General features: G+C 41.9%; 1 protein-coding gene across 8 annotated transcripts in view; it reads right to left on the reverse strand.

Moving 5' to 3' along the window:
- The window catches only part of TCP11L1 (t-complex 11 like 1), a 35040-nt gene extending 22721 nt beyond the window's left edge, over positions 1-12319 (reverse strand). For 3 of the 8 annotated variants that reach the window (XR_010664414.1, XM_065944851.1, XM_065944854.1), the window contains exons 1-2: positions 11967-12319; positions 8800-8986 (exon numbers count right to left, since the gene is read on the reverse strand). Coding sequence is in view for 4 of the 8 variants with exons in the window: in XM_065944851.1 (XP_065800923.1) it covers positions 8800-8962 (163 nt within the window). In the remaining 4 variants the exon portion in view is untranslated. Of the gene's footprint in view, positions 1-5400; positions 5586-8799; positions 8987-9897; positions 9963-11135; positions 11257-11966 lie in introns of those variants that run through there. The other 5 variants (XM_065944852.1, XM_065944853.1, XM_065944856.1 and 2 more) reach the window with 5 other exon arrangements.
- Between the last annotated feature and the right edge of the window lie 1175 nt (positions 12320-13494).

Consider the following 13494-nt stretch of genomic DNA (forward strand, 5'->3'; position numbering starts at 1 on the left):
TTAGCTGTCAATTTCTACCAAATTGATCTACTGATAAAATGAAATTCCAATCAAAATCCCAGCAAGGTTTTTGTTGAAATTGCCAAATGAACTCTTAAACTTGGATGGAAATGCACAGGACCTAGACAGGTCAAAACTATTTCGGAAAAGAAGAAAGTTGGAGGACTTATACTAACTGATTTAAAGAAAAGCAACGATAATTAAGACAGCGTGTGGGAATTCGCTGGTGGTCCAGTGCTTGGGACTCCATACTTCCATTGCAGGGGAAACAGGTTCCATCCCTGGTCAGGGAACTAAAATGCCACATGCCGCATGACGTTAAAGAAAAAAAAACAAAAAAGACTGTGTGCGTCTGGCATCACAAAAGATATTCAGATGAACTGAACAGAGCAGAGGATCCCCAACTAGACTGGGACACACACATACACATGTATGAAAAGTGAAAGCAATATTCCCTCAGTTGTGTCTGACGCTTTGCCAGCCAAGCTCCTCTGTCCACGGGATTCTCCAGGAAGAATACTGGAGTGGGTAGCCATTCCCTTCTCCAGGGAATCTTCTGGACCCAGGGATCGAACCCAGGTTTCCTGCACTGCAGGCAGATTCTTCACCATCTGAGCCACCAGTGAAGTACATATGTATATTTGTGGTCAATAAGGGAAGATTAGCTTTTTCATCAAATAGTGCTGAAACAATCAGAAATCTATACGTAAAGAAATGACCCTTGACCTTTACCTCAAATGATAAATAAAAACTTAAACTCAGTAAATCCATGACTGATTCATGTCAATGTATGGCAAAAACCACTACAATATTGTAAAGTAATTAGCCTCCAACCAATAAAATAAATGAAAAAAAAAAACACAAAAACTCAAAATGAGCTGCAAAGCTAAATATAAAAACTTAAACTATACAACTTCTAGGAGAAAACACAGGCCAAAATCTTTGTGATCTTGGATTAGGCCAAAGAGGACACAAAAAACTCAAAATACAAAAGAAAAAAAATTACAGATTAAACTTAAAGGTTAAAACTTAAAAAAAAAGAAAAAAATTATAAACTTAAAAGTTAAAACTTAAACAAAAAGAAAAAAAGTTAAAACCTTTGCTCTGTGAAAGACTATACTATGAAAATGAGAAGGCATGCCACAGATGGAAGAAAATGCTTACAAAAAAGTATTGGATAAAGGACTTGTATCCAGCATATATAAAGAACTTTTAGAGCTAAATAACAGAAGATAACCAGTACCAAATGGCAAAAGATTTGAACATTTCTACACAGCAGATAAACAAATGGCCAGTCAGAGCATGAATGGTCAACATCATTACGATCGTCATTAATCATAAGGGAAATGCAAATCAAAACCAGACAGATACCACTATACACACCTACTAGATGAACCAAAATTAAAGAGACTAATCCTACCAAGTGTTGGTGCAGATGTGGAGTAACTGGAACGCTCATACATAAGTGGTAGGGATGCCAAATGGTACAGTCACTTTGGAAAAGAGCCTCTTGGTTTCTCATAAAGTAAAACACACACTTACTATCTGATCTAGCAGCCTTGCTCATTAAGTGTTAACCCAAGAAAACGGAGAACATTTGGCCATTTAAAGATCTGTACTCGAAAGCTCATAACCATCAAAATGTCCATAAACCTCAAAATGGATAAACAATTGTAGCATGACCTCACCATGGAATACTACTCAGCAACAGAAAAGGAACAACTACTGACACATGCAACAACATGGATGAGTCTAAAAAGTATTGTCCCGAGGGAAAGAGTCAGATACAAAAAACCATGTACAGAAGAGTCCATTTATATGAAACTATAAAAATGGCAACATTATGGTGACAGAAAGCAGATTAGGGTTGCTAAGGGCTGGGACTGGGGGAGTGGGGAAGATTCACTGCAAAGGGACACAAGAGAATATTGGGAAGTGATAGAAATACTGTAGCAGCTCATGATTGTGGTTGTAGTGACAAAACTGTACATGTATTGTCAAAACTCATCACCTAGAATTGGTGAATTTTATTATATATAGATTACACTTCAATAAAGTTAATTTGAAATTGTAAGGCACTCAGTTGGGATATGCTCGCCCGTGCACGCTCTCTCTCTATATATATATATAAAAATATATATACACATACACTGTTAGTAAATTTCTTCAGGATAGTGTTTTCTGTTGCTACTTATCAGAAGATGGAGGTTTCACTGTGACATACTCAGTATCAGAACTCCACTGAGTTCTTTTACTTTTACAAAGAAATTCATAGACTATTACCAGGACTTCCAAGTTTTGTTTAAACCTTGGTTTTGCAAAAATATTTAAATGTCTGACCATCTTAAATTTATGAAAATCACAGAAACACACCAAGTTCTCTCGTAAATTTACTATATATTTTTTTCAACAATTTTAGGCATTTGGGTAATTGATGAATTGGGTAATTGATAAATAAGACAGTTAATACACTACGTGATCATGAAATGCAGTGGACAGAGCAAGTCAGGAAGAAATTCAGCTCTCTCTAGACTGTGCAGAGTAACCCTTGAACAAGTCATTTAAATGTTTCAGGCTCACTGTTTCCTAATATGGAAAAGAAGATAAGAAGACTGAAGGATGTTCTAGGAATGCCTGAGACTTTCCAGTCACAGGCAAGTGTGTCTTCATTGTTTTGGGCCTGTGTGGGACTAAACAGCTTGTACCAAGGGCTGAGACCGTAAGACAACCAGGAAGAAGAACGTTTTCAGGACCTGTCCAAGTTAAAGGCTACTTAAATGTCAGACTTATTAATGGAGGGTGTCTAATCAACAAAGATGCAATTCTAAGACATGACCAGGGTATATCACAGATCCACATGTATAGGAATTATTCATTGCATGCTAATCATAGGGTTGTGGGTGGGTTTGTTGGGTTTTTAATTTTTGTTTTGAGAGTTCTCAAATGTACCAATTTCATAAACGAGAGCTTATAAAGACGCAGTCTGTTGAACCACCAGCTTCACCTCAATTTGTGAAAAGGACCTGAGTTGTAACAAGAGCCATAAAGAATGGTAAGGTTACATGTACTTCACCCTACAGTTTATTTTACTATGTGACGTAACACTAAAGCTCTCACTAAACTGTTACAGCGTTTGTACCCTGATGCCCTGTTAGAGAAGCTAAGAACCACATGATGTTAATCATGCCCTTTCAGAGGTTGGTGAACAGATTCCAAAAATAAAATGAAGGTCTAATTCACATGGTCATACTCTCTACCTTTCTTTACTAAAGGTGTTCTAGGAGCTGAGAAGTCTATACACTGCAGAGAGGCCTCCAGTCACACACGTGTAAATGGATGTTTACTGAAGGCAGGGGCAAATGTCACCCAAACAGCTGCTGTAGAGTGAATACAGTGAAGCAAAGTAAAGCCTATCCATCAAATACATTACACTGTGCTTGTGACAGTATCTTCCTCCCTAGACTGCAAGCTCCAGGAGGGCCAAGAACGCGTGTGCCCATTTGCTGCTGGATTCCCGCTACACAGGGTGCACTCAATCAACCCTGACTGATTAACTGACTATAGAGACACCACAGGCTTCCCTGGTAGCTCAGCTGGTAAAGAATCCACCTGCAATGCCGGAGACCCCAGTTCGATTCCTGGGTTTGGAAGCTGCCCTGGAGAAGGGATAGGCTCCCCACTCCAGTATTCTTGGGCTTCTTTGGTGGTTCAGATGGTAAAGAATCTCTGCCTGCAACGCAGGCCACCTGGGTTCCATCCGTGGATTGGGAAGATCCCCTACAGGGGGCATGGCCACCCACTCCAGTATTCTTGCCTGGAGAATCCCCATGGACAGAGGAGGCTGGCGGGCTACAGTCCATGCAGTCACAAAAGAATCGGACACAGCTGAGCGACTGGGCACAGCACAGAGACACCACCATTCAGTCTGGTCCTGCACTTTAGAAATGCAGAACTCTGTCATCCATTTATCTCATAAATCTCACCAGGATCTGATTTAATAAACTAAAGTGCTAAATGGGAAATATTAATAATAACAATTGATTTTTTTCATCTGAATGTGGCATGCTTTACTGATCAACTAGGTGATTACACTTTGGAGCAGAAGGTGCTTTGTGAGCAGAGAATTAAAGAAGAAAAAAAAACCTATAAAGAACCAAAAATAAAATAATAATACAAATGAATCTGTATACAAAACAGACTCAGTTATACAGAAAAACAAACTTACGGTTACCAAAAGGGAAACTGGGGATGAGATAAATTAGGAGTATGGAATTAACTCCTAATTAGGATAAATTAGGAGTATGGCTCAGATTAGTAAAGAATCTACCTGCAATGTGGAAGACTTGGGTTCAGTCCCTGCGTCGGGAAGATCCCCTAGAGAAGGGAATGGCAACCCACTGCAGTATTCTTGTCTGGAGAATCCCACGGACAGAGGAGCCTGGTGGGGCTACAGTCCATGGGGTTGCAAAGAGTCGGACAGAACTGAAGCAATTAACATACAACACATATGGAATTAACAGACACAAACTACTATACAAGTAACAAGGATTCACTATTTAGCACAGGGAATTATATTTAATATCTTGTAATAACTATCAAGGAAAATAACCTGAAATATATATATATATATATATATATAAAACTGAATCACTTGTTGGACACCTGAAACTAACATAATATTGTACTATTAAATCAACTATACTTCAATTTTTAAAAAATCATCATTAGAATAAAAGGGTAATAATGGTACAGGAAAGATCCACTGGTAAAGGCTAAAATTAGTGAGCTGAAGTTTAAGCAGAAACAGGATATTTGCAAAGTCACACAGTACTGCAGGGCTTCCCTAGCGGCTCAGCGGTAAAGAATCTGCCTGCCAGTGCGGGAGATGCAGGTTCGATTCCTGGGTCAGGAAGATCTCTTAGAGAAAGAAATGGCAACCCACTCTAGGGCCTCCCTGGTGGGTCAGATGGTAAAGAATCTGCCTACAAAGCAGGAGACCTGGGTTCAGTCCGTGGGTCGGGAAAATCCCCTGGAGAAGGGAATGGCAACCCACTCCAGGATTCTTGCCTGGGAAATGTCATGAACAGAGGAACCTGGCGGTCTATAGTCCAAGGGGTCACAAAAGAGTCATAACTCAATGACTTAACAGCAACAATAACAACAAAAGTGCTGTAAGTAGATAGGGTAGGTGGTCCCCAGAGAAACAGAGCCAGGCATGATTTTCTTCATATAAGAAGCCATTTTGACCTAAGCCATTTTGTGATTTAAGTCTGGCCACAATGCTTGCCCTTGAACAAATCTCAGTAATTCTGTAAGATAAACATTATGATCTGATATCTGATATCTTGGAGTTCTGCAGGAACTAAGGCCCCCCAGCCCACTAAGGAGGAGGGTAACTACCTGTTGAGATGGAAGTCTGGTCAGAACTGAGGGAATGTCACCATGTTGATCTTCTCTGATCCTCCCGGCTTCAATCATCAAGAGCTTCAGCTCTGGCAACCTTTATCCCAGTTCCAGGCAGAAGTCTCTGGTCAAGCCCCTTCATGAACATGAGGTACCCTTGGCTTAAAACTTCCCCAGCTTTGCTGTTGAGGGAGACATTGCTTTGGAAAAGATCCCCGGTATTCTCCTTACTTGCTGCAAGTAATAAATCCTTTTTCCCACACACACACAAAATAAAGTATTTGGAAGTAGAGAAACTTATGGGAAACATTAAGTTACAGCTGACTGATCCTTACTCTAAGGATCTCTATGTTTAAAGAATTAATTCTTTTAGAATCAAATAACCACCTCAGATCAGTGCCAACCAATTCTGACAAGGCCAGCCATCTTCCCTTCTTTATATTCTGTATCAGCTATTAAACGTTATGCACCCAAATTCCATCACGTGCAGGGTAAGTGGGTGAAGGTTTTCTCCCCACACCACCAAGCAATTCTCAGACAAGTGTGCTGCAATTCTGACGCTACCGACCTGGAGCAGCATCAGATCCCACAGGTTAAGGACACAGTCCTACGGGACTCTCCCCCCAACTCCGCTTCAGAGGACAGTCCCAAGTCCAGGGTGTCACCTGTGCTTCTGACAGACTGGCTGTGGGTGGGAAGTTCCAACAACCTCTCACCCGCTTTTATTCGATTAGTTTGCTGGAACAGGTCACAGCACTCAAAGAAACATTTTACTTACTAGATTACTGGTTTGTTATAAAAGGATGTAACTCAGAAACAGCCAAATAGAAGAGAAGCAAAGGGCAAGGTACGGGCAAGCAGGGTGCCACTCCCCCAGTAGCTCCATGTCCTCACTAACCCAGAAGCTCTCTGAACCCCATCCTTCTGGGTTTTTCTCTCGGCTCCATTACATAGGCAAACTTGATTAAATAAATGGCCACTGGCAACTGTACAACCTCCAGCTCCTTCCTCCTTCCCAGAGGTGGGAGGGAGGGTTGGGTAGGATTGAAAGCTCCAACCCTCTAATCTCAAGATTGAGTCGCCTTAGGTTAGGCTGTGCATCAGTAGCGTAACAAAAGACATCTTTCTAGCCCTCATCACTCAAGAAATTCCAGTAGTTTAGAAGTTCTGAGCCAGAAACTGGATGAGAACCAAACATATATTTCCCATTATAAATTACAGCATCACAGTTACCAACGCTATTTCTATCATTCAAACATTATTCTGTGTTTTACTTTGCAAATCTAAAGGCTATCTTCTTGCTTTTAATTTGTAGAATCCCAGATGTGATGCAGGGAAAGATTGAAGGCAGGAGGAGAAGGGAGCGACAGAGGACGAGATGGTTGGATGGCATCACTGACTCAATGGACATGAATTTGAGTAAGCTCCGTGAGATGGTGAAGGACAGGGAAGCCTGGTGTGCTGCAGTCCATGGGGTCGCAAAGAGTTGGTCACGATTGAGCCATTGAACAACAAAGATATGATTTTAGAGTTACTTTAAACTCATTAGCTATACATTTACACAGTTTGGGACAGATGTCTGCAGATAACTAATTTCGTATTTTATAAATTCTTTTGTATGCTCTCTGCAAGCAGTGAGGTCTCCTAACCTGGCCCCAGACTCCGGGGTCGCAGTTTTATCACTGGAGTCCATAGCCCTATTCCTACCTATTATTACAAGGAGAAAAGGGCAAGAAAGCCAGAAACAATATAGTCAGTCATTGATTTTAAACCTCATTTTGATATGGAACTGTGAGAATTTAAGGAAAGCTTTTCTGACCTTCCTAGAAAAATATACATATACAGACATGTTGATACACCTTTTTGACTGTTCCTAAATTCCCCAACACTTGATCATAGGTCTCAGGATAAGCTGCCTTAAGGATATAACTACATACAATGTCAACTAATATAGTCTAGTGCTGGCTTGACATTAATTTGGAATCATGCCATCAGACTGACAGGATGCCAAAGGCAAGGCCATTAATCAAAGAACTGAACATTCTAACCCAAAGGTACTTCTTTACCAGAAACTATAAGTGATAAAACTACCATACTGGCCATCAACATCCATATGACAGCCATCTCCTGGGTATCTTAAAAAGCAACAGATGAGGGAATTTCACTGCAAAGGGTGTCGGGTCCCTGATTGGGGAACTAAGATCCCACAAGTCACATGACATGGCCAAAAAAAATTTTTTTGTAATAATAAATAAATAAATGCAATATGTAGTAGCAGTAATATTAACAACTAGTGTTCATTGAGCATTCATTATATGCAGACACTGTTGTAAGAGCTTTATATGAATTCATTTAGTCTTTACAATGACCCTAAAGATAAGCATATTTTCCTCCTTTTAAAAATGAGAAAACAGATGAAGCTTTCTAACTATACACATTGGAGACAAGGCGTAATACAACCACATTAGACTGCTATTAACAGCATGTTTTCTTCCCTGAATACAATGTGACCTAGAGGTGTATTTATCAAAATCTATTTGATGATAAACTACAATAAAATGGGGTCCACCAATGTCTGCTTTAAGAATACCATGTTGACTAATAAATTACCTGGCAGGGGCTTTTATCATTTTAATAGAAACACACCTTAAACTCCCAAATGCTTGTCCTTTTTTCAAACACGAAGGATTACTGATCATTTGTACTTTAAAGAGATAATATCAACACTGACATTCTTAGACCATGACAATCCCTCTTAAAACTTTCATTTTTGGACTCACTTCAAAAACCCTGAGTATTCCTAATAAAAGACATGAGTTGGAGCATCTGTTGGGAATACTTGCGGAAATTGCCATCCTCTCGTTGGCGAGGCCTGCTTCCTGCCAGGGATCTGAAGTGACTTCACCACACACAGTTAGTACACTGAATCCCCTCAGCCTTGTGGGAACGATGCCCCCAGGCAGTGAAGTTAGGGTGTGGTGAACTCACAGTCAAAAACTTTTTTTTTAACCTCCACAAGCACAGACCTGGCTAGAACTTTTCAAAACACTCTTAATTAAAGCTGCAATTTTCACTCCACCCTCCTATTTCTCAGAGCATTTCAGATGAACTGGAATGTCACTGAGGCTGGAGGAAAACAGCAATATTCCGAACATTATTCTAAAATGTGAGTTTCTCATGCAGTTGAAAATCCATAAGTGACTGGGCTGTTAGTTGTGAAACGGTTGCTATACTTCAATGCTAATTACTGGCAATTCTATCATACTATTAGAACCTAGCTCAGGGCCACATGTACAAGGAAGGATAATAAAAATATCATCTAAAAACAATGAAGAAAATAAAAAATAAATAAAAACAATGAAGATAATGCTTCTAACCAAAGTCAAATGTGCTTACAGTGAGGTCTTTGCACTCTTTGGGTGCTTGGAGAGCCCGACTTTATTGTTTTCTGTAAAGCTTCATCAGAACCTTCCATAGCATCTTCAAGGCCTTGCTCAGAATCACTTGACTTTGATTTTCCTGCTTCATTTATATTGGACTTGTCAAGGTTTTCAGACATTCTCAATTAAGTTCATGCACTTTCCTAGAGGGGAAAAAAAAAATGAACCAAAATGTTCTTGCTGTGACACTAACTGGCAGTGTGACTCTAAGCAAATGATTTAATCTCTTTGGGTTTCAGATTTCTCACCTGTAAAATAAATGGGCTTGCTAAGATCTTATCCTTATCCCAATATAATATTCTACTTCCATGATTAAACAGATCACCTGTAAAATGACACTTGTAACTATCAAATTCATGGACCTACACCTCACAGAGTAACAAGTTCGAATATTTTGTCCCAATCTGAGTACCATGTCACGAGAACATGGCCTTAACACTATAAACTGCCTGCTTGTATTTTAATCAAACAGTAATTTAATTCTTAAATTCCTTCATTCCTGAGAGCTGAAAGGAAGACTCTGGAAATAATGCTTCTTCATCAGCGTTCAAAGTAAATATACACTGGACTGAGAAGCTGGTTCCCTGATCCTATTACGAATAAGACACCCGGGGATGACAAATGGAAGGCAGAATCTCATGAAGCATTTAAGAAAAATGTGTGGGGCAAATATTTTTATTAATCTCTTGCCAGTCAGCAGAAAAAGATGGTGAGTAAAGTAGGAAGTTGCAAACCACCATAATGTATGTGGTTGGGTGGGGTGTTAACTGTCTTAGGTGCTGACTAGTAGGGGACTAACACTTAACACGTTGGTTTGGGCTAGTTAATAAAGGTCTAGAACATTAACCTCTTATTTACTATAAATGTTTTTTTATCGTTTTCTCCCCCTAATTTTTTTATTGAGTTCTTTATTTCTAATGGGCTTCCTAGTAAAGGAAAAGAAAGACACAATGTTTTCTGCATTTATAATACTGAAAATAATTAGCATTTGTACTAGTAGCACTTGAAGATCACAAAATATTTTCATAAGCACTAATTAGAGTTTATTACACACCTGGAAGGTAATCCAAGCATCAAAAGAAATGTTGACCATTTTCAGGAGGTTTGGCAGACTCCTTTCTGCACATTAGAAGAATCATTTGATACAATTATCTGAATATCAGATAAGCCCATTAAACAGAATGAAGTTACTGGAACTGACATTTTCAGGCCTGTATTATTAATACGAAGGTTGCTTTAATGTCATTCCTTTTGATCCTTCCAGCATCCCACTCCAGACACCCATCTCCTCTGTCCTAAATCCTGTCTGGCTCTAGAAATGCTCCAAGAACCAAAAGGTAACATTACCAGCATCTCCTATGAGAAAGGACAAACAAAAACACTTCTAACTGTATCTTCTTCACATGTTGGGAATGAGCTGAGGATGAAGTAACTCATTCTGTGCAATAAGGAGAAAAAGCAGAATTTCCAGGTCTTTAACATTCACTTTAGTAAACTAACCCATCCATGTAAGATTTGGTTCAAGACCTATCCCTTCCCAGGTCATTTGCCCAACCTCACCAGTGTTTGTTCCTTTCTCTGAATGCCTGTAGGGATGGATGTTAGACATCTGGCATTCATCATTGCCTTAAAGCCAACTCAAAATATGCTAATTTAAATAGGAATAGAACGATGAAAAGGCATGGTCGAGAGGGGGAGAGAGACATTCTTACAAGGAAATACAGTTAAACTTAAGCCTTAATGGCATTATGAAATCATTAAGCAGGAGAAACTAATTCTTCCCGGAAGGAGGTTGGGATAACCTTCCCAGAAAAGGTGATATTTAAGCCTGTCTTTTTGAAAAGAGTAGGATTTCACTCAATTAAAAAACGTTTGGAGGGAATTCCCTGGCGGTCCTGTGGTTAAGGACTAGGCACTTCCACTGCAAGGGGCCTTTGTTGGGGAACTAAAAAGCCATGCGGGTGCAGCCAATAAATAAATAAATCAAACAAAACATCTGGAGGAAGAGAGAAGGTGAAAAGGGGGGCGTTTCACTTAAAGGGCACAAGCAAAGGCAAATGAAAATACGCAGAACAAAAAAAAAAAAAAAAAAAAATACGCAGAACAAGCAGCAGGTGATAAAGGACCGATGAGTTGAGGTTAGATCTTAAAATTGCTAGTTCTCCTTAATAAAAAAAAAAGAAAGAAAAACCCAACTCTTCACCTACATTTTTAACTTCTTACAGGCCAGATCAACCACATCCCCCACATATGCTCCACACATATAAGTATATCCCCCGAACAGATACCCACCAAGTATTTACTGATAGCTGTGTCATCTACTTGGGCTTCCCTGGTAGCTCAGATGGTAAAGCGTCTGTCTCCAATGCTACTTAAAGTCAGTTTATACGGGAGGGCTGGGCGTTAGTCTCAGACATACCTGGGTTCCAATTCTGGCTCTTTACTAGCTGTGTTAACTTCCGCTGTCTAACTAGCTGTGTTAAACGCAGCTACCTACCTCTGGGTTTGGGGGAAGTGTCAACGACAGGGCGTACATAACGACAGCTGGTGCACAACCGGCTTCCAAAAATGGTAACTATAATTACAGGGCAATACAGGATGCAGCGAGGAACCATTTAACTGCGTGCAGAGTGCTCATTCATTCAACAGTCCCCAACTCCTGCCATGCCTAAAAAGGGAACCGAGGGTAGGAGGATCCTCGCACTTGCCGTGAACACTATCTGAGCCTCACGCCGAGCCCAAGCTGCTCTCAAGTCTCCCCAGGGGAAAGGGTCTTTCAGCAACAGCAGGGAGCTCTGTCCAACGTCGGCGAGAAACCCTTTCTCCAGCACTCGGGGCCACGCACGCTCAGCGTCCGGATTCCGTTGTAAACAACTGTTTGGGCCGGAGAGGGAGTGGCCGGGCCGGGAGCTAGCGAGGCGCGCCTGGAGGATGGCCTCGAGGGGTGGGACAAAGACCGCTCTAAGCCTCAACCTGCCCGCTGTGTCTGCCTCTTCCTCGCCTCCACCCGACATCACTGGGACCCGATCGACGGAAAACGGCGAAGCAGTGCCTGCAATCTCGACCTCGTTCCTCGCGTGCGGGCCCCGCAGGGCGGCCAGCCTGCGCATCCGCTTCCCTCACCTGCAGCGGAGCGGGCGTCTTCCCTCCTGCCGCTCGGCCGGGGATCTGGCGGCGGCCGCGGCGGAGGCGGGGAGGATGCGCGGCGGGCAGGGCCGGCTCAACCTCTGCCCCTCGGAGGCCGCATCCCTCGCTGCGCTACGAGCGGTCCTCCCTGCCGGGCTCGGGTGGGTAGCGGCCAGCGCGGCGGCTCCTCAATGTCGAGTAGCGGGAGGAAGCTCTCAGCCTGGAGGCGCCTGTCCCACGTGGGGCGTCGCCATGTTCCCTTACGGAAAGGCGGGAGGCGCGGCCGGGTGCCCCCCGGTTGAGGGGGCTCAGTGGGCTGTGACTTGGAGCCGGGAGGCCCCGCCGCACAGAGGGCGGCGCCATGTTTCTGTACGGAAAGACGGGCTGCGGGGGAGGCGGTGCGGAGGCAGTCGAGGAAAGCGAAAGGATTGGCTGTTTCGGTGCAAAGCCTTCCCCGCCCTGGTTTTCAAATTTAAATATTACATCATGGTTTATGGCCACGTTATTTGTTCCCCTCCCCTCCTTTTGGTTGTTAAAAAAAAGTCATGCCCACCACCTGGATGGCCAAGTTTCATTTTAACGTCACAGATTCGATTTGGTTTGAGTCACCTCTTTTATCCAAGCGGCCGCTGCACTTTGTCGATAGGAAGAGCGAGACCTTCGCCCTGAAAAGATGGAAAGCAAGGAGGCAAAGACGTCTCACGAGGGTTCAGCTCGGTTTAGAGAGCTCAGAAACACAGCACTCAACATTTTATGTGCCATCTGTATTCCCGAAAGGACTGAAGCCTCCTTTCCCTTTGTCCCAGGTACCCGGGTCGTGGCTGTCCTTAACAGTTGCTGATCCAAGAAAACCATGCTTTTCTCAGCCTGTATTGTAACACAGCAAACTAAATGAATTGAAATAGTTGTGGGGGGCCTAATCTTCAAAAGTAAAAGCTCCGCAACTTTTATCTGTTCTTTTGTAAAATGCTTTAAAGCTGAACATCAAACATGTATGCCTTAAAATAAAGGTAACAATCAAGCCTCCTACCTGCAGCCTATAAACTTGTTAAATAACTAGAACAAAACAAGATGGAGTGGAATTAGGAGTTGCTTTCAAAGGCCACTTCTAAATAGATCACACGTGGGCAGTTATTCCTAAAGTATTGAAGGCTGTGTGCAATATTTCAACACTCTCAAGCCATTCATTAACTAGCACAATAAAGTAAGAATTTTTCCTGAAACACACAGTTCTCAGAAGAGGATTCACTTTGAGGGGGAGGGAGGTGCCATAAGATATTAACTGGAACTAACATTTAGGAAGAAAACATTCACTTCTCACTTCAGAGTCTAGAATATACTTTTTGTTGTTCAGTTGCTAATGTTACTCTTTATGACCCCTTGGACGGCAGCATGCCAGGCCTCTCTGTCCTCCACTATCTCCCAGAGTTTGCTCAATTCAGGTCCATTAGTCAGTAATGCTATATAACCATCGCATTCTCTGCCACTCCTCCTCCTTTTGCCTTCAATTTTCCCCAGCATCAGG

This window comes from Muntiacus reevesi, chromosome 9 (assembly GCF_963930625.1).
Source record: "Muntiacus reevesi chromosome 9, mMunRee1.1, whole genome shotgun sequence".
NCBI classification, from domain to species: domain Eukaryota; kingdom Metazoa; phylum Chordata; class Mammalia; order Artiodactyla; family Cervidae; genus Muntiacus; species Muntiacus reevesi.